The sequence below is a fragment of the Drosophila kikkawai genome, chromosome X (assembly GCF_030179895.1).
Source record: "Drosophila kikkawai strain 14028-0561.14 chromosome X, DkikHiC1v2, whole genome shotgun sequence".
NCBI lineage: Eukaryota > Metazoa > Arthropoda > Insecta > Diptera > Drosophilidae > Drosophila > Drosophila kikkawai.
In genome coordinates this window covers 19,469,002-19,485,412 of record NC_091733.1, presented here as the reverse complement: position 1 = coordinate 19,485,412, position 16,411 = coordinate 19,469,002, and the positions used below count along the sequence as shown (strand labels likewise).

The following is a 16,411-nucleotide window of genomic DNA, read 5'->3' as shown; positions in this document are numbered from 1 at the left end:
GTAATTCACCCTATTCACGATAGCTATTTCGGCTTTCTATGATGACCAAGACATCAGTCATCTTATATATATACATACATATGTACATATCATCCGATCTCCGTAAGTGGCTTGGCTTCAATTAATTAATTCCAAGCCAGTGCCCGTGCCCGGAGTGATTCAGCTGCCGTGGAATGCCAGCCAAGTGCATTAGAAGCTGAATTGAAAGCTTCGGGCAAAAGTCGCGCTCGCAAAAGCTTCTAGAACCGGTGCCCACGGAGAATGCGAGACGGAAAGAAGAGGAGGAGCGGAGCAGAGAGACCAAACCGAACCCGAACCCACTGCACCGTCACCGTCACTGCCTCCCATCATCGGCATTCGTAGCATTCCCCGAGAGCGAGCGGAGACGACAAGACGCGCGTTGTGAACGAGAAACCCAGGGAAAAACGAGAAACCTAGAGGAGAAACGCTGATTTAACGCGAATTTAAGTGACCCCAAAAAGAAGAAGCTACCGCCAAATAAAAGTGCTCCCATACTTATTCTCCAGCCAAGCTATGGACTACAAGGTAAGTTGTTGCGCCATAGAAAAGACAAAACAGTGCACTTATTGATTTGCCACTGCGATGCGTCATCGTCATCCGCCAGCCCGTGCCCACGGTGACGAACGCCACCCCCTTTGATGCCGCCGCCGACGCCCAGACGCTGCGGGCAGCGATGAAGGGATTCGGTACCGACGAGCAGGAGATCATCGATGTGCTCGCCGGCAGGAGCAACCAGCAGCGCCAGACGATCCGTGCCGTATACGAGGCCGAGTTCGAGCGGGACATGGTAGAGGATCTTAAGAGCGAGCTGGGTGGCAAGTTCGAGGATGTGATCGTGGGCCTAATGATGCCACCTGTTGAGTACCTGTGCAAGCAACTGCATGCCGCCATGGCTGGCATGGGCACCGAGGAGGCTACGCTCGTCGAGATCCTGTGCACCAAGAGTAACGAGGAGATGGCCCAGATTGTGGCTGCCTACGAGGAGCGCTACCAGCGCCCGCTTGCCGAGCAGATGTGCAGCGAGACTTCTGGCTTCTTCCGCCGCCTCCTCACCCTGATTGTGACCGGTGTTCGTGATGGCTTAACCACACCCACGGATGCCAGCGAGGCCAAGGAGCAAGCCGCTCAGCTGTACGCTGCCGGTGAGGCCAAACTTGGCACAGACGAGGAGGTCTTCAACCGGATCATGTCGCATGCTAGCTTCCCCCAGCTGCGGCTCGTCTTCGAGGAGTACAAGGAGCTGTCCGGCCAGACCATCGAGCAGGCCATCAAGCACGAGATGTCCGACGAACTGCACGAGGCCATGATGGCCATAGGTGAGCCCCCTAATATTGTTATCTCTAAGCTATCTACCATCGACCACCTACCTTCAGTTGAGTGCGTCCAGTCGCCTGCGGCCTTCTTCGCCAACCGCCTGTACAAGGCCATGAATGGAGCTGGCACCGATGACGCCACCCTCATTCGGATCATCGTCAGTCGCTCGGAGATCGACCTGGAGACCATTAAGCAGGAGTTTGAGCGCATCTACAACCGTACGCTGCACAGCGCCGTGGTGGTAAGTGAATCCCGCGAGATCGCCCATAACTTTGCACCTGGCTAACGTATCGCTTTCCGTTCCTCTTTACCCTTTTACTCTTGTATATTCGGTATTTGTTGCGGTGTTTGTGTTGTCCTAGGACGTAAGTATTGGTCACGGCATTATTGGTAGAGCGGTTGCATAATCCCAAAGTCCTATTTTGGCCTGTTTACACTACAGTTGCTATCCCCTCACCCATTACACTTGAAAAAAAAATGTCTTCCAAATTCCAGATTGGTCCAGTGGACGAATACTTATCGTCTGGGATCCGGCTTGCTCACTAACATCCAAGTTTTTCTCCCAAATTTAAGTAGCTGTAGTTGTAGTGTAAATAGGGCAGCCCATCTCGTAGCGAAACTTAACTCGTTTTTTCTTTTTTTTTTTTTGGTTTCTTTGCAGGCCGAGACCTCCGGCGACTACAAGCGGGCCCTGACTGCCCTACTTGGAACCGCCTAAGCGCGGCAGCTGCTCCGACCCCTTATTATATTCGTATTCATAGCTGTTATTCGTAGTGTGCCTTGTAGGAGAATCGCTTTTAATGTCTGCGCATGCGCACAGTGGTGGCAATAAACAACCGCACTTAGCAAAAGTTCTTGGTTAAATCGCTTGCGCTTTTCATGGTCGTCCTGCGAATACAATTTGGAAAACGGCCCTGGGCCTGGGAACCGAACTACTTAAAGTATAGCTTTTGCAATTCCTTGGATTTTACGGGCAGGTAGTTCTGCATCTCATCTGGGTTGGTCCAGAAGGCAGTGTAGGTCAGGAGCTCGGCCCAGGGCGCCTCCCGGTAGATGTACTCCTTCAAGATGAAATCGTTTTCAATCTCGTGGTGAAAACGGGTGTCATGCATCCGCATAAGCACGCCGTCCACGCGGAGGAAGTGGCGCAGAAGTATGAAGAAACCAGAGGGCATCACGCGCTGCCAGCAAATGGAATGAAATAAAATTTCTGGGCGTGACCTCCATGCCAAGCAGTCTACTTACGATGCGCACACTCATCACGGATATGCCGTGGTCATGCAGCTCGTCCTCGAATAGGGTGAGATCCTGGTAGAATATGATGTTCTCGCGCTGCATCAGCTTGAACTTGTTGAGCGTCTGGTCTGTGCTCTCGGCTCGCACTTTGTCGTTCATGGTGCCCTGGTAGGTGGATGTAAATGTCCAGTCAAAGGGTTTGAATTTCTCCTCCGTGGTCTGCTCGGGTCTGTCGGCAAAGGGGAAATTCATTGTATATTTGGTAAGTGAAATGCGAGTTCAGGACACCCACCTGGTTTCGCGCCACTCTTGGGCGCAGGCCACTTCCAGTGGCTGCTTGCCGTTCGAGACCATAGTGAGTGAGTCCATGGGCTTGAACTCGATCAGGGCGCCGTCCTTGTGCCTCAGCACTAGCTTGTTCTTGTAGAACACCATGTCGGGCAGGTGGGGCAGCTCCAGCGAGTGCTGGTAGTGGCAGAGATCACAGCGATTGGCGTCATCCTTGGGGCAGCTCTGGTCGATGCCCAGCTTGCAGATGCTCTTCAGGATGTGCGACTTCTCGTAGCTGATGTCCCAGTCGTGGAACTTTATCTGCTCGCTGCTTACCGGTAACCGGGCCACAACGGTCGGGCACTGTGGGAAGAAGTCTTGGTTTATTAGAGGTTTATGAGGAAACCGCGGACCGATCCATGCTTACATCGTTTGCCATGCTTTCGGCGGGCCGTTCCTGCGCAAAATTTAAAGCGTAAAAGCGTCTATTAAACGGTTAATCCACTCAAAACACAAAATGTTTGCATTTATCATCTGCCAAAGCTGGGTCAATCGACGACTCATAACTGTATCGATGTATCGAAAGCTTAAGCCAATCGATAAGTCAGTATTTAAAACTAAACTCCATTTTAAATCAAGCCCAATTTATCAAAATAAATATTGTGTCCCACTTGAAATCATGTCACACTGAAATCTATATCAGTGCCCCTATATTTAGATAAGTTCCTAAAGCTTTATTCAGTTTGTTTACTGACAATTGTAAAATATATATAGATGGTGCAGTCCGATATTTCTTGTATCCCCGCGCAGTCTGGCAGCCCCATCAGCATTTGTTTTTATTCCGTGTAGTAGTTGTTGTTTTTGTCAGTTACTCCGAATCCGGAACGATGAATGTCCTGAGGCGCTTGGAGCGCCTTGCCGCCGCGAGCGGGATTCGCCGCTCCACCGGAGTCTCGGCGTACCTAAGGCCGCGCCTGTGCCGGGCGCTTGCCACGAGCTCCGGCAGCAGTTCCAGCGGCAGCAAGTCCACCGTAAGTGCCGCTGAGGTTCGCAGCGTGGCCAAGATCCTGCGCGAGCAGACGGGCAGCCTGGGCCAGCCCACCAGCGTCTCGCATCCGCATCTGATCCGGCCGGACGAGCTAGTGCCGGGCGTGGAGCTGGACGAGCTGAAGGAGAGGCGGGAGCAGTTGATGCAAAACATCCGCGCCTATGCCCGCAGCTTTGGTGGCGAGTACAATGGCCACAGTAGCAGCTGTCACATGGTAGGTACCGGCCAGGATGCGTATCCAGTCAGGTGCTAACGTCCAATCTGTTCCACCAACAGCTCGTTCTGGGCGCCGCCTCCAAGAAGTACATGAGCGGGAAGATCCCCTACGTCTTCAGGCAAAACTCAGACTTCTACTACCTGACCGGCTGCCTGGAGCCGGACGCCGTGCTGTTGCTCTTCATCGACGAGACCCAAAACGTGCACTCCGAGCTTTTTATGCGCCCCAAGGATCCCCATGCCGAGCTCTGGGATGGCCCACGTACCGGGCCCGAGCTAGCCGTGCCTCTGTTCGGTGTGACGGAGGCCCATCCGCTGGACCAGCTGGAAAATGTGCTGACCAAGAGGGCCGCCGACCTTAAGCCACATCTCTGGTTCGACCAGAAAAGCTCCGACCTGCCGCCTCTGGTGGAGAACATGCTGCGTCTGAGCAGCACGGAGCAGCGTCCGCTCCTGCCCGCCTACACCTTCCTGGAAGCCATGCGGCTGCTGAAGTCACCTGCCGAGATGCAGCTAATGCGGCGCACCTGCGACATCGCTGCCCGCTCCTTCAACGAGGTAATGGCGGAATCGCGGCCGGGACAGTCGGAGCACCATCTGTTCGCTGCCATTGACTTCAAGTGTCGCATGCGCGACGCCAGCTACCTGGCCTATCCGCCGGTGGTGGCCGCCGGGCGCAATGCCACTGTGATCCACTACATAAGCAATAGCCAGATGGTGCAGCCACAGGATCTGGTGCTGATGGATGCCGGCTGCGAGTATGGCGGCTACACCAGCGACATAACGCGCACATGGCCGGCAAGCGGAGAGTTCACCGATCCCCAGCGAACGCTGTACGAAATGCTGCACCAGCTGCAGGCCGACATCATTGGGACCGTGATGAGGCCCGGCGGCGAGACCCTGGACCAGCTGTTCGAGACCACATGCTACAGGCTGGGCAAGTACTTGCAGGAAATCGGTCTGGTATCCAAATCGCTGAGCGACTACAAGGAGCTGGCTGGCCAGGGCTATCGCTTCTGTCCCCACCACGTCTCCCACTACCTGGGCATGGATGTGCACGACACGCCGCATGTGCCGCGGAACACGCGCATTGTGCCCGGCATGGTGTTCACCGTGGAGCCGGGCATCTACATTGGCCAGGATTGCGGCGATGTGCCGCCAGAGTTTCGCGGCATAGGCATCCGTATCGAGGACGATCTGCTGATAGACGAGCGCGGCCAAGTGGAGGTCCTCACGGATGTGTGCGTCAAGGATCCGCGCGCCCTGGAGGAGCTGTGCAAGCGAGACCAAACGAAGCCGGCTGCCTCAGAGTTGTTGTGAGGAGCTATTCCTTGTTCCTTGTTCATTTTAAAATTCCTAGTCATGTCCTGTCTTAAAGTTGGCTCGTTTATTAATGGCAAATACAGTGAATGATTTGAATCGGATGGATCACAGCTTGGCGAACACGGGCTTCTCGTCCTTGGTCAACTGGGCGGCCACAGCCTGGGCAAAGTCCTCCGACTGCAGGTTCAGTTTGTTAAGCAGGCGCTGCAAAGGATCAAAATGTTTATTTAGAACAGAGTTCACACCATCTGGCGACTCAGGGATGACATACAATGTGATCCAATCCCTCTTGATTTGTGTGCTCCAAGGAATAGACCATGCTCTCCTTGGTCGTTCGCACGGCAATCGGGCTCTTGCTGGCAATGGTCTCGGCGAGAGATACAGCTCCGCTCAGCAGGGATTCCTTGTCCGGGAAGACGCGGCTTACCAGGCCAGAGGCGTGGGCTTCCGCTGCCTCAAAGCGACGGCCGGTGTAGCAAAGCTCACGGGCCAGCGATTGGCTGCCCACCGCCTTGGGCAGTCGCTGTAGCGTGCCCACGTCGGCGGCCATGCCGATTTCCACCTCGGTGACCTGGAAGAATGCGTCCTCGGTGCAGTAGCGAATGTCCGATGCGGTTATCAGATCAACACCAGCGCCAATACATGCCTTGTGCACGGCTGTGATGACGGGCTTGGGGCAGCGCTCCAGGCTGCTCATTGAGTCCTGGTACAGCTTGATCATGCCCTCCAAAATGACGCCCTTGCGCCCAACGTCATCGACCTCGGCCAGCTGCATGCCCACACCCATCATGTCGTTGAGATCGATGCCGGCGGTGAAGTGCTTGCCGGCGGCGGACACCACGATAGCCCGACAATCTGGATTAATGGCCAGTCCCTCGAAGCAGTCCTTGATCTCTCTGGGGAAATCATATTGGTTAGGGAGTACTAGCAGGCCAGGGTTTGGGGGGCAACACCTACTGCCACATTTGCTTGTTGATGGCATTGAACTTGGTGGGCCTGTGCAGCTCGACATGGAAGACGAACGGCTTGGGTGAGCTAACGGCCAGCGTCTTGAACTGGCCAGACTGGTGTCCCGGCTCCGCATGGGCTGTCATGTTCCGCTTGGTCTGCATTTGCACGGTGGCACGGACTGCTGTCGAAAAAGAGAGTTAATGATCCGGACGATTTCACGAGAGGCAAAGGTTCATCGACATATATTCGGACTTTGAACTGCACCAAGATCTTGAACCAGAGGGCGGGCGGATTGTCCTATCGGCAGGGCAGGCTAGAAATCGACGTTGTCCCGCCCCTACCTACCGGCCGTACTAGGAGCCAGCTTCATTAACGTATTCAGCCGGGAGAGCGACATATCTGCGAGTGAATTATTTTAAATCAAATCAACTTGTTGCGGCTGCAAAATTTGTTTTGTTTGCCTATCGATAAGTGGCAGTGTTGCCACCTTGCTGGCAACCTCTATGGAGTCGAGAAAAAATACTAGAAAAAAAAAGGCGTAAGGAGATTGCGCGAGGACACACTTTTAGTATTTCCAGAGCGCGGTGCAAAAAGGAATAAAATATTTCAAAAATATTCAAGTTTCTGAAAATATTTCATATATGTCCTTAAACAGATTTATATTTTCCGTAATGTAATTTTCCTAGAAAATCAATTAAATTAAATTAAATTAGCGTCGACGAGTTATCATGGAACGGTGGAAAATGGAACATCGAGGGGTTTCGAGATTCTGGGATTACAACCCAACGGGCACACTAAACTCTAGATTAGGTTTTCGGGAATTTGTTAAACAAAATCGGCGATCGAGGCACTTTTGACAAACCATATATTTATGTAATAAAAGATACGCCGGAACGGCAGGAAGAGTTATGAGCACGCCGACGGCAAGAACGCCTTAGTATTCAACGGAATATTAAAAGACCCCCATTATCCAACTCAAAGTGCAAGTGCAAGAGCTCAACATAATTCACAACGTTTTTTTTTGCTCAAATCCGACGACAACAACAAACGCCGCGATCAAATCGAACACACATACACTCACAAACATATACACACATATATCTTTGTTTTTTTTTTATTTCTCATTTTATTGCCGAAAAAGAAAAGAGAAATATAAAATACAGGACGCACACACACACATTGAGAGAGTGAGAGGGTAGTGGAGAAGAGGAAGCACGGACTTTAGTTCTTTCCAAAAAAAGGAAAAACAAAAAGATAATAACCCCGCACAGCATCGAAAAGCGGAATATTATTAAAGTTGGAGTGGGAGCTAAAAAAGACCGCGAAAATAACGGCGAGAAACGTTTTCCACGCAACTGGGAAGCCTCTTGTTATCGATTTTATGTTCTCCGTGTGCACCGTGCGCCGTTTGTGTGTGTGCTGCGCTCCGGGTGCGTGCGTATGTGTTTAACCACGGCGTGTTATCAACAAAAAAAATAAATAAATAAGTAAATATAAATAAAAATAAATAAATAAAATTAAAGAACTGTTGGCTGCAAAAGTAACAGAATCGGCAAAAAAAAAAGACCAAACCAAACCGTGTTAGCCGGTTGTTTCCAGCCATCTCGCTCGCACGCGACCAGATCGTCGTGGACTTTACTTTTAAAAAATTAATTGTTGAATTTACCCAATGATTTCGCTGCTGCAAATGAAATTCCATGCGCTTTTGTTGTTGCTATCAAAAGTGTGGACATGCATCTGTTTCATGTTCAATCGCCAAGTGCGAGCTGTAAGTAAAATATACTAATATGTCCCGGAAAACAGTGTCTTCCCTTAATATGTACACACATACATCTGCCAGCATATATACTAAGTAGTTAATACGTATAGTTAACCAGCCCAAAAACTTATCAAATAATAATAATAATTCCCAACCCGATCCACTATCGACACGCGTTCAACTACCATAATAATAATAATAATAAAAAAAGCCACCGAGTGATAACACCATATATACATGTACATATAAGCACTTGATACCTGCCTATAGAGGGTATTTGATAAGTTGGTTCAGGGACAATTTGAATTTTATAGCATGGACCTCTTTCAAGGCCAAAGATCAAGGACCGGGTTTGCCTCCATCTGATAAACTTTTCGTAAAACTTTAAGTTTGATTTATCCGAACGAGAAAGATAACAGATTGATGTTATGCACTGATTTGTGCTACCTTCGAAAATCATCCCATATTTTAAGGCAACGCTGAACATGGCCCAAGGTTGCTGTAATATATTTAAAAAAAATTAACTGGGCATTGGATATTGGATTGATAATTAAATTAAATGTTTATCAGTTTGTTGTTCAAACAGTATCAGTTTATATGAAACACATTTGATATGTATGGCTGCATTAACATAAACAGTAAAATGAGTGGTTCTAATATATGGTTAATTTTTGTAGACATGGTAATTTAGCTCGTTGTAATTGCACCATAAATCCATTTAAAATCAATTAATATTGATCTTTTGTGAAAGCTTCGTTCAAATTTATAGCAAATACAAGTCTTTTTATTTATTATTAAAAATTGTTTTTTTTTTTTTTTGTATTATTATTTTTTAACATTTTGTGGTACTTTTCTTATCAGGAAGACTCTAATGCTTCTCCAAATAATAATAATAAAAAAAAAAAAAAACAATGCACTAAACAGTGTTCACCCGTCGTCTCCTTATCACCTTTAAGGTTCCCGATTTCGGCTTGAAATCGTGACGATGCAACAAGTAACTGACCTTTGACCTGGCGCTATTCTTTCTGTTTTTACAAACTATTAGAGCCCCTTGGTTTTGATAGCTTATCTAGCACACCAGCACAGTTCAAATAATGGAATACATCGACAAAAGTATATAATTTTTGAGTATTCTTCCTCTTAGATTAAAAGGATATCTTTGTCCTTGTTTAAATTCCCTTAATGCTACATAACCGGCACCTCATTTTTAATGCATTAAATGTATTGTTCCGTTGATTGTACTATATTAACTTCCTTAGTTTATCCAGTATCAACCGGTTAAATATGAACTCTTCCCGCTGTCACCCGTCTCGCGCCATCGCCTTGGCCTGGTGCAGCGAAAGACGCTCGTTTTGGACCTGGACGAGACACTGATCCACTCCCATCACAATGCGATGCCCAGGAATACGGTGAAACCGGGAACGCCGCATGATTTCACCGTCAAAGTGACGATCGATAGGAATCCAGTGCGATTTTTTGTACATAAACGACCGCATGTGGACTACTTCCTGGATGTGGTGAGTTTCAATTATTATACATATATCCTTTTGCAGAGGTTATTACTATTTTAATTATATAACTATAGGGTCATTTTATATTATATTAATGTTACCTTTGAATTGATCTTTATTGCAGGTCTCGCAGTGGTACGACCTGGTCGTATTTACGGCCAGCATGGAGATCTACGGAGCGGCGGTGGCGGACAAACTGGACAATGGCCGGAACATTCTTCGGCGGCGATACTACAGACAACATTGCACGCCAGACTATGGCTCATATACCAAAGACCTGTCGGCCATATGTAGTGATTTAAATAGGGTAAAAATCAAATTATTTTATCATTCATGAATGTTCAATATTTCATTATTCAATGGGTCTGAATACCTTCTCTCTTTCGGCAGATATTCATCATTGACAATTCACCGGGAGCATACCGCTGTTTCCCCAACAATGCCATACCCATCAAGAGTTGGTTCTCGGATCCAATGGACACGGCGCTGCTGTCGCTGCTGCCCATGCTGGATGCCCTGAGGTTCACCAACGATGTGAGATCGGTGCTGTCACGGAATTTGCATCTGCATCGCCTCTGGTAGCAGGTGGGCCTCCTCTCGCTAGTGTAGTCTATCTAACTATTTCGAAGGAGTGCAGGGTGGAGAAAACTTCTTCACAAAATAACAACAACAACAACAAATGGTGGTGCTGTGACACATTAACGAATTTTTTTTTTTATTATTACGTATGTCAGATCAATTGAGAAAAAAGTAAGTTGAAAGTTTGAAAGAGAGAGATCTGAAATGGACAGTTTTCTTATTTTGTTTATATACTTAATAAGACTATATAGATTTTTGTAACAAGCTAAAATCACTTGCATACATATTTTGTGTAACAGTTTAACTCTTTCTTTTGTCCTGTTGTTTGTAGTGCGTGTGTATGTATGTTTTGATTATATATTGATATATATGTATATTTATATATATGTATAATTATATATATGATTATATATATGTATGTAAAGTGAAAGCTCTTGAAATAACATTAAATGAAGAACAAATTTGTCAAGTTATATATATATATATCATAATATTATTAAAACAAATTAAATCTAAGGCACACTTACACCAAGAGTCTTGTAATTTCTATACTACGATTAGGGATACATACACATATATATATATATATATATATATATATGTATATATATTATTGTAACACTGAAATTGTTTGAATTATTGAAGCAAAAAATACTTATAATTATACAAATTAGTTGATTATGAAACTTTCCTGGACATCATTATTATGGATAATTAATTATTATGGATTAAATATGTATAGACTTGCAGTATACCCTTTGTTTCCTGTACAAAACTAAGAAGAACCGTTTCATTGCTTGCAACAAGAAGGAAAAGGAGTTACATATACATACATATACCTACATCTAAGCGAAACAAACAACTATGAACTACTAAATATAATGTAAACGAAACAAGCGACAAAAACTGTTCTATTTTGTAAGGCAAGCAAGCAAGCAATGAAAGATCGGGCTGGGATGAGACATATATATGTAGGGATATATAGGGAGTTATAGAGCCAAATCACTTATATTATACTAAAACCGAGTTAGTCTGAGAATTGCGAAACCGTGGCACATCATCCGACGAAGGCATCACAGGGCGACGTGGCGGAGAAAAACAAGGAATGGATGGAGGAGGAGGGGGCGAGCGAAAAGAAAAACAAATGATGAAAACTGCTTCCATAGTTAATGTTACATATTTTCCAAAAATAAAAAAGCATCAACACTCACACAGCTTATATACACCTTTATACTATTTCCCCGAACCTCCAATCCAATCCAATCGAAATGTTTTTTTAAAAATTGAATTGTATATTTTTCAATAATCACTATTTGTATATTTAATGCAAAGAAAAAACATGAATAATACTTACTTGTATGCGAATGTTTGTTAATTTTAAGTAGTTTGTAGACAATTTGTTAAACTGGAAAGAACGTAAATGAAATAAATAAGAAAGAGGGAACACAACAGCAGAAAATCAGATACAAAAAATTACAACAAAATCAAATACTCTCTTGTTTTTATTTATAATTTTTTTTTTTAATTGGCGGGTACGCTTTTAATTATAACAGAATACTCAGGTTCAACAGTCTGTTACCAAGAAAAATAGCAAAATTTCTGTTAGCGAAAATGTTACTGTTAGGTGCAAGTAGAGCTGTGCTGCCAATTTAGTTTTTTTTTTCAATTCAATTCTTGTTATATTTTATTTTTATTTATTATTATTATTATTTTTTATTTTCTTATATGCCCTTGGTAAATGTTTTGTACTTTTATTTTATTATCTAGCTATTTCTAGCCTATTTGATATGCTATCGACGCGAAGAGTTGGCAGCACTGACGGAGAGATTAATTTTTGCTACATAAAACACACTTAAAGATACTCTTTAGTCAAAGAATCGAATTCAATATTCTCGGAACAACGTTTAATTTAAATGAAATATAATTTAATAATCACTAAAAAATATTGTCCTGCAAAATTAAATTTGAATATAAAATTCAAGATATATATATTGGATTTATTTATTGAACAGACTGATGAACCAAAAGACTCGACTAATTGTAGGGTGACCGGTATGTTAAATGCTCTGTTAAGCGCCAGTTTGAGGTTATGTTCGCCGCTCGTTGCTGGGCCAACAACAACACAAATTAAAATAAAATCTAAGCAAGGGAGCTCCGTAGTATTTACGCAACGCAACTGGTAAGAGCTGCTTCCCCACGACATGGATGCATAACAGATTAATCTGCTATTATGATTTCGCAGGAAAGCCCCACCTTCACACATGGCCACCGCAGCAGCTGTAGCAAAAGTTGGAAAATCAGTGCACCGCATTTTCGTGGGCAACCTGCCGTGGACGGTGGGTCATCAGGAGCTCCGTGGTTACTTTCGGGAATTCGGACGCGTGGTGTCCGCCAACGTGATCTTTGACAAGCGCACCGGCTGCTCCAAGGGCTACGGATTCGTTAGCTTCAACAGCCTGGCGGCGCTGGAGAAGATCGAGAACGAGCAGAAGCACGTCCTCGAGGGCAACTACCTGAACATTCAGAAATCGTAGGACACAAGCCTTACCCAGTTACATAGTTTTAAGTTTCAAGTTAACACACAAAACACATAAATGTCGGACAGCGATTCGGATCCCGAGGAGGAGTTGTTTCATCGCGCCGCCGAGCATGTGACTCGTCAGACAACTGTTCTCAGCTCCGCAGACCTCCTGGCGTTCTATGCCTACTACAAACAGGCCCTGGAGGGTCCCTGTGAGACGCCCAGTCCCAGCCTGCTCCAGCCGAAGGCGCGGAGCAAGTGGCAGGCGTGGAGTAACCTCGGCAAGATGACACCCAAGGCCGCCCGCCAGGCCTACATACAGAAACTCCAGATGCTTCAGCCCGAGTGGGGCTCGTCGAAGGGCAGCAGCCGCAGTACCACCGGCTGGGTAGTGCACTCCATAGAGTCTGTGCCCATTGAGGAACAGCGTTCCGAGAGCGAGAAAACACTCTTTGATCACGTCAAGGAGAACAATTTGGCGAAATTGAGGGAGCTGCTCTCCCCTTCTAGCTTGCTGGCTCTGGACGAAAACGGAATGGCATTATTACACTGGGCCACCGATCGCAACGCCGTTGAGATAATCAAGTTCCTGGTGCGGAGCGGTGCCAGTGTGGACCAGCGGGATGCAGAGCAGCAGACGCCGTTACACTACGCCGCCAGCTGTGGTCATCTGGAGGCGCTGCAATGTCTGCTGGCGCTCCAGGCCAATCCGGAGCTATGCGATTCCTACGGCCAGACCTGCTACGATGTGGCTGAAGATGAGCAGATAAGTGGGGTTTTGCAGGCGGAGCGACAGCGCTTGTCCGGATCCGGATCCGCATCATAAATGCTAATTAAATTGCAAGTGTACAATTTTTAATTTCCAAATACATAAATGTATAAAAAAAAACCAATTTTAAATTTTTTGTATCAGTTAATCAGGGTATTTTCACTAAGGAGGGTCCAATTCGCTTTCAAATTAAAGTTGTAATTCAAAAAGAATGAGATGGCTATAGTTTTCCCTCATCCACTGGTTCTCTTAACCATGAAAAACTATTACAAAATGTTGGTAAACGCACTTAAGAACGATAACATCAGCGAGCGTTGTCTCAAGTGTCGCTAAATATTTGAAAACGGGCTCAAAAAAGACCGTTTAGTGAATAACAATCGAGAAACATAAATAAATGTTACCCTTTAGTTCAGTTTTCACATGTTTTTAAGCACTCTTGCGATAATTTTTCATTACCAAAGATAAAATTAATGTGTTTCCACGACTATTTCTTGAGCAGAATATCCCTTAAAAACAATACAATAACTTCAAATGTATTTTACTTTACTAACTGATATATTTAATGACAAAGAAAATCATGATTTGCCGCGCCTTACTTCCACAGCTTCTTGATGGACATATTCTTCTCCGAATCCTTCTGCATCACCTTGGCCACCGCCATTTCAAAATCCTCCTGGGTGACATGGACACGACGCTCGCGGAGCGCATACATGCCTGCTTCCGTGCAGACACCCTTGACCTCGGCACCAGATGCTCCAGGCATCAGTTCGGCGATCTTGCGAAGATTTATACCACGGGTGAGGTTCATCTTTCTCGAGTGGATCTTCAGAATGTCCAGGCGTGCCTCCTCGTTCGGTGGGGGGAACTCGATCTTGCGATCAATACGGCCTGGACGGAGGAGGGCCGGGTCCAAAATGTCAATTCGATTGGTGGCCATGATCACCTTGATGTTCTTGGTGGCCTCAAAGCCATCGAGTTGATTTAGTAGCTCCAACATGGTACGCTGCACCTCGGAATCACCGCCGGATCCAGACTCGATACGTGACGATCCAATCGAGTCGATTTCATCCATGAAGATAATAGACGGGGCATGCTCGCGGGCCATAACAAAGAGTTCGCGCACCATGCGTGATCCCTCGCCGATAAACTTCTGCACCAGCTCAGAGCCCGAGACGCGAATAAAGGTGCACTCCGTGTGATGGGCGACGGCGCGGGCCAATAGAGTTTTACCCGTACCGGGAGGACCATACAGTAGAACGCCCTTGGGCTGGGCAATACCCAAGGCATCGAACAGCTCCGGATGCTTGACGGGCAGCTCGATTACCTCTTTGATTTCCTTGATCTGCTTGTCAAGACCGCCAACCATTTCGTATGTGGAATCGGGCACCTTCTCGACCATCATCAGTGAGACCAGCGGGTCCACCTTGTTTGGCAATATCTTGTGCAAAGTGTAGCTCTCGTTGCGCAGTGCCACACGACAATTGGGTGTAACGTCGTTAATGTCAATGTTCTTGTCCAGATCGACAACAAACTTGCCCTCGGGATGCACCTTGACCAGCACCTTCTTCTTATCCATGGGCTTGACCACCTCGCCCACATAGCTGCCTTGTTCCTGAAGCAACTGCAGCTCCTCTCGCAGCATACGAACTGTAATATTGATTTGTTTAGTTTTTAATATTCTTTTTAGGATATTTTTAATCAAAACGCACTATTATACATATATAAATATTTACATACATACATTTGTATGTACATCCAGCTTACCTTTAGCGTTGAGCTCATTGCGCTGGGCCTGCAGACGCCGCAAGTTTTGGCTCTTTTCGGCAACAATTAGCTGCAGTTCCTCAATCTTCTGGATATAGTATGAACGGAATCCCTCGCCCTTTTGGTAAGCGGACTCGATTTCCATCTGCAAAAATATAGAAACATTAAATCGTTTTTGCTCATTGGGCAATGGCTTGAATAGCTTCTTGCCAAGTGCTTTCTTACCCGATTTATCACCGTCATTTTGTTGGCTGTGAGTACACTTCACTGATTCGCAATCAATAATTTGTTCGTCCAGAAAGTAAACTCTTAATTTTTTTGATTATGACTCGGCATTCTTCGCTTGCTTTTGGAGATGGCAGTCGTGCTGTTTATCGGGCCGATTATTATCGACTATCGGTGTCTATCGATGGTTGAACAATTCAATGTGTTGACAGCCCGCAAAAATGGCTAAAATTCGTACCTTTAAATTTTCTTTTATCATGTTTTGAACCTTTTTAATAAAAATAAGTGAATGGATAAGTATCTATTACAATACATTTATCATATTCATGGTTGTCAACCCTATTTCGAAGGACAATGTCTGGCTTGGGTTCACGAGACTTGAAATTTGTGGGCATTCCCGTTTTAAATAATTAACATGTCTTATTGGGGCAGGTTTTCCAACGCTGGGAAAATTCGCACGTGCCTTAATGCAATTTTCATTTCGTGTTCAATAACAAAGCCTTCGACATTTTCATGCCGCATGATTGATTTTTAGGTGATGATTTTTGGATCGAAATAAAAAGTGAGAATACAAAAGGGCATTGTACTTTTGAATTTAATGCGTATGTATTTAAAGTGAATATGGTTGGGACACACTTACATATCAACAATTTGGGAAAACACCAAATGGACCTTTTTTTAAAGCTCCAAATATGTAAATTGCTGAATGGTAATTAAAAATCCAATGCTCGATAAAGTGCAGCGCGCCGCAGCCTCTCAAATCGATATACGATTAATCGGCGCTCGCGTTTCTAGCATTAGAACTGTTTTTCTCTCGATCTCTCTCACTTACTTCCGCAGCTGGCGTGACGTAATAGAACCGTTTACGTTTTGGCATATGTCGCTCTCGCTCTCCCGTCTCGTC

At 45.7% G+C, this 16,411-nt stretch overlaps 8 protein-coding genes across 10 annotated transcripts; 5 read left to right on the top strand and 3 right to left on the bottom strand.

The window, feature by feature from the left end:
• Positions 1-352: 352 nt before the first annotated feature.
• Positions 353-2,199, top strand: AnxB10 (Annexin B10). The gene is made up of 4 exons (XM_017166099.3): positions 353-546; positions 626-1,337; positions 1,395-1,576; positions 1,997-2,199. The coding sequence occupies exons 1-4, from the start codon at positions 535-537 to the stop codon at positions 2,051-2,053; spliced, it is 963 nt and encodes a 320-aa protein (XP_017021588.1). The 5' UTR covers positions 353-534; the 3' UTR covers positions 2,054-2,199.
• On the bottom strand, positions 2,107-3,500 carry LOC108074171 (TIP41-like protein). Its single transcript, XM_017166103.2, has 4 exons — positions 3,269-3,500; positions 2,864-3,204; positions 2,581-2,800; positions 2,107-2,516 (listed from the first exon to the last, which is right to left on the bottom strand). Exons 1-4 carry the CDS (start codon positions 3,278-3,280, stop codon positions 2,268-2,270), a joined length of 822 nt encoding a protein of 273 aa, XP_017021592.1. The 5' UTR covers positions 3,281-3,500; the 3' UTR covers positions 2,107-2,267.
• Positions 3,501-3,547: 47 nt separating this feature from the next.
• LOC108074167 (xaa-Pro aminopeptidase 3) lies at positions 3,548-5,529 on the top strand. The gene is made up of 2 exons (XM_017166097.3): positions 3,548-4,103; positions 4,166-5,529. Exons 1-2 carry the CDS (start codon positions 3,729-3,731, stop codon positions 5,423-5,425), a joined length of 1,635 nt encoding a protein of 544 aa, XP_017021586.1. The 5' UTR covers positions 3,548-3,728; the 3' UTR covers positions 5,426-5,529.
• Positions 5,471-6,875, bottom strand: LOC108074170 (delta(3,5)-Delta(2,4)-dienoyl-CoA isomerase, mitochondrial). Of its 2 annotated transcripts, none has more exons than XM_017166100.3 (4): positions 6,725-6,875; positions 6,386-6,560; positions 5,700-6,324; positions 5,471-5,632 (listed from the first exon to the last, which is right to left on the bottom strand). In XM_017166100.3, the coding sequence occupies exons 1-4, from the start codon at positions 6,774-6,776 to the stop codon at positions 5,534-5,536; spliced, it is 951 nt and encodes a 316-aa protein (XP_017021589.1). In that variant the 5' UTR covers positions 6,777-6,875; the 3' UTR covers positions 5,471-5,533. The 2 variants fall into 2 exon arrangements, with proteins under 2 accessions (XP_017021589.1, XP_017021590.1); XM_017166101.2 differs by having other exon boundaries at positions 6,386-6,557.
• Positions 6,876-7,173: 298 nt separating this feature from the next.
• Positions 7,174-11,717, top strand: Dd (CTD nuclear envelope phosphatase 1-like protein dullard). 2 transcript variants are annotated; one of them, XM_017166112.3, is made up of 4 exons: positions 7,174-8,147; positions 9,407-9,655; positions 9,774-9,956; positions 10,040-11,717. In XM_017166112.3, the coding sequence occupies exons 1-4, from the start codon at positions 8,049-8,051 to the stop codon at positions 10,229-10,231; spliced, it is 723 nt and encodes a 240-aa protein (XP_017021601.1). In that variant the 5' UTR covers positions 7,174-8,048; the 3' UTR covers positions 10,232-11,717. The 2 variants fall into 2 exon arrangements, with proteins under 2 accessions (XP_017021601.1, XP_017021600.1); XM_017166111.3 differs by having other exon boundaries at positions 9,398-9,655.
• Positions 11,718-12,256: 539 nt separating this feature from the next.
• SLIRP1 (SRA stem-loop interacting RNA binding protein 1) lies at positions 12,257-12,762 on the top strand. Its single transcript, XM_017166116.3, has 2 exons — positions 12,257-12,407; positions 12,471-12,762. The coding sequence occupies exons 1-2, from the start codon at positions 12,283-12,285 to the stop codon at positions 12,760-12,762; spliced, it is 417 nt and encodes a 138-aa protein (XP_017021605.2). The 5' UTR covers positions 12,257-12,282.
• Positions 12,763-12,822: 60 nt separating this feature from the next.
• anox (acyl-CoA-binding domain-containing protein anorexia) lies at positions 12,823-13,642 on the top strand. The gene has a single exon (XM_017166114.2). The coding sequence runs from the start codon at positions 12,823-12,825 to the stop codon at positions 13,573-13,575; it is 753 nt and encodes a 250-aa protein (XP_017021603.1). The 3' UTR covers positions 13,576-13,642.
• A 412-nt stretch (positions 13,643-14,054) lies between these two features.
• Rpt6 (26S proteasome regulatory subunit Rpt6) lies at positions 14,055-15,666 on the bottom strand. The gene is made up of 3 exons (XM_017166113.3): positions 15,508-15,666; positions 15,283-15,427; positions 14,055-15,165 (listed from the first exon to the last, which is right to left on the bottom strand). Exons 1-3 carry the CDS (start codon positions 15,523-15,525, stop codon positions 14,111-14,113), a joined length of 1,218 nt encoding a protein of 405 aa, XP_017021602.1. The 5' UTR covers positions 15,526-15,666; the 3' UTR covers positions 14,055-14,110.
• Positions 15,667-16,411: the final 745 nt, after the last annotated feature.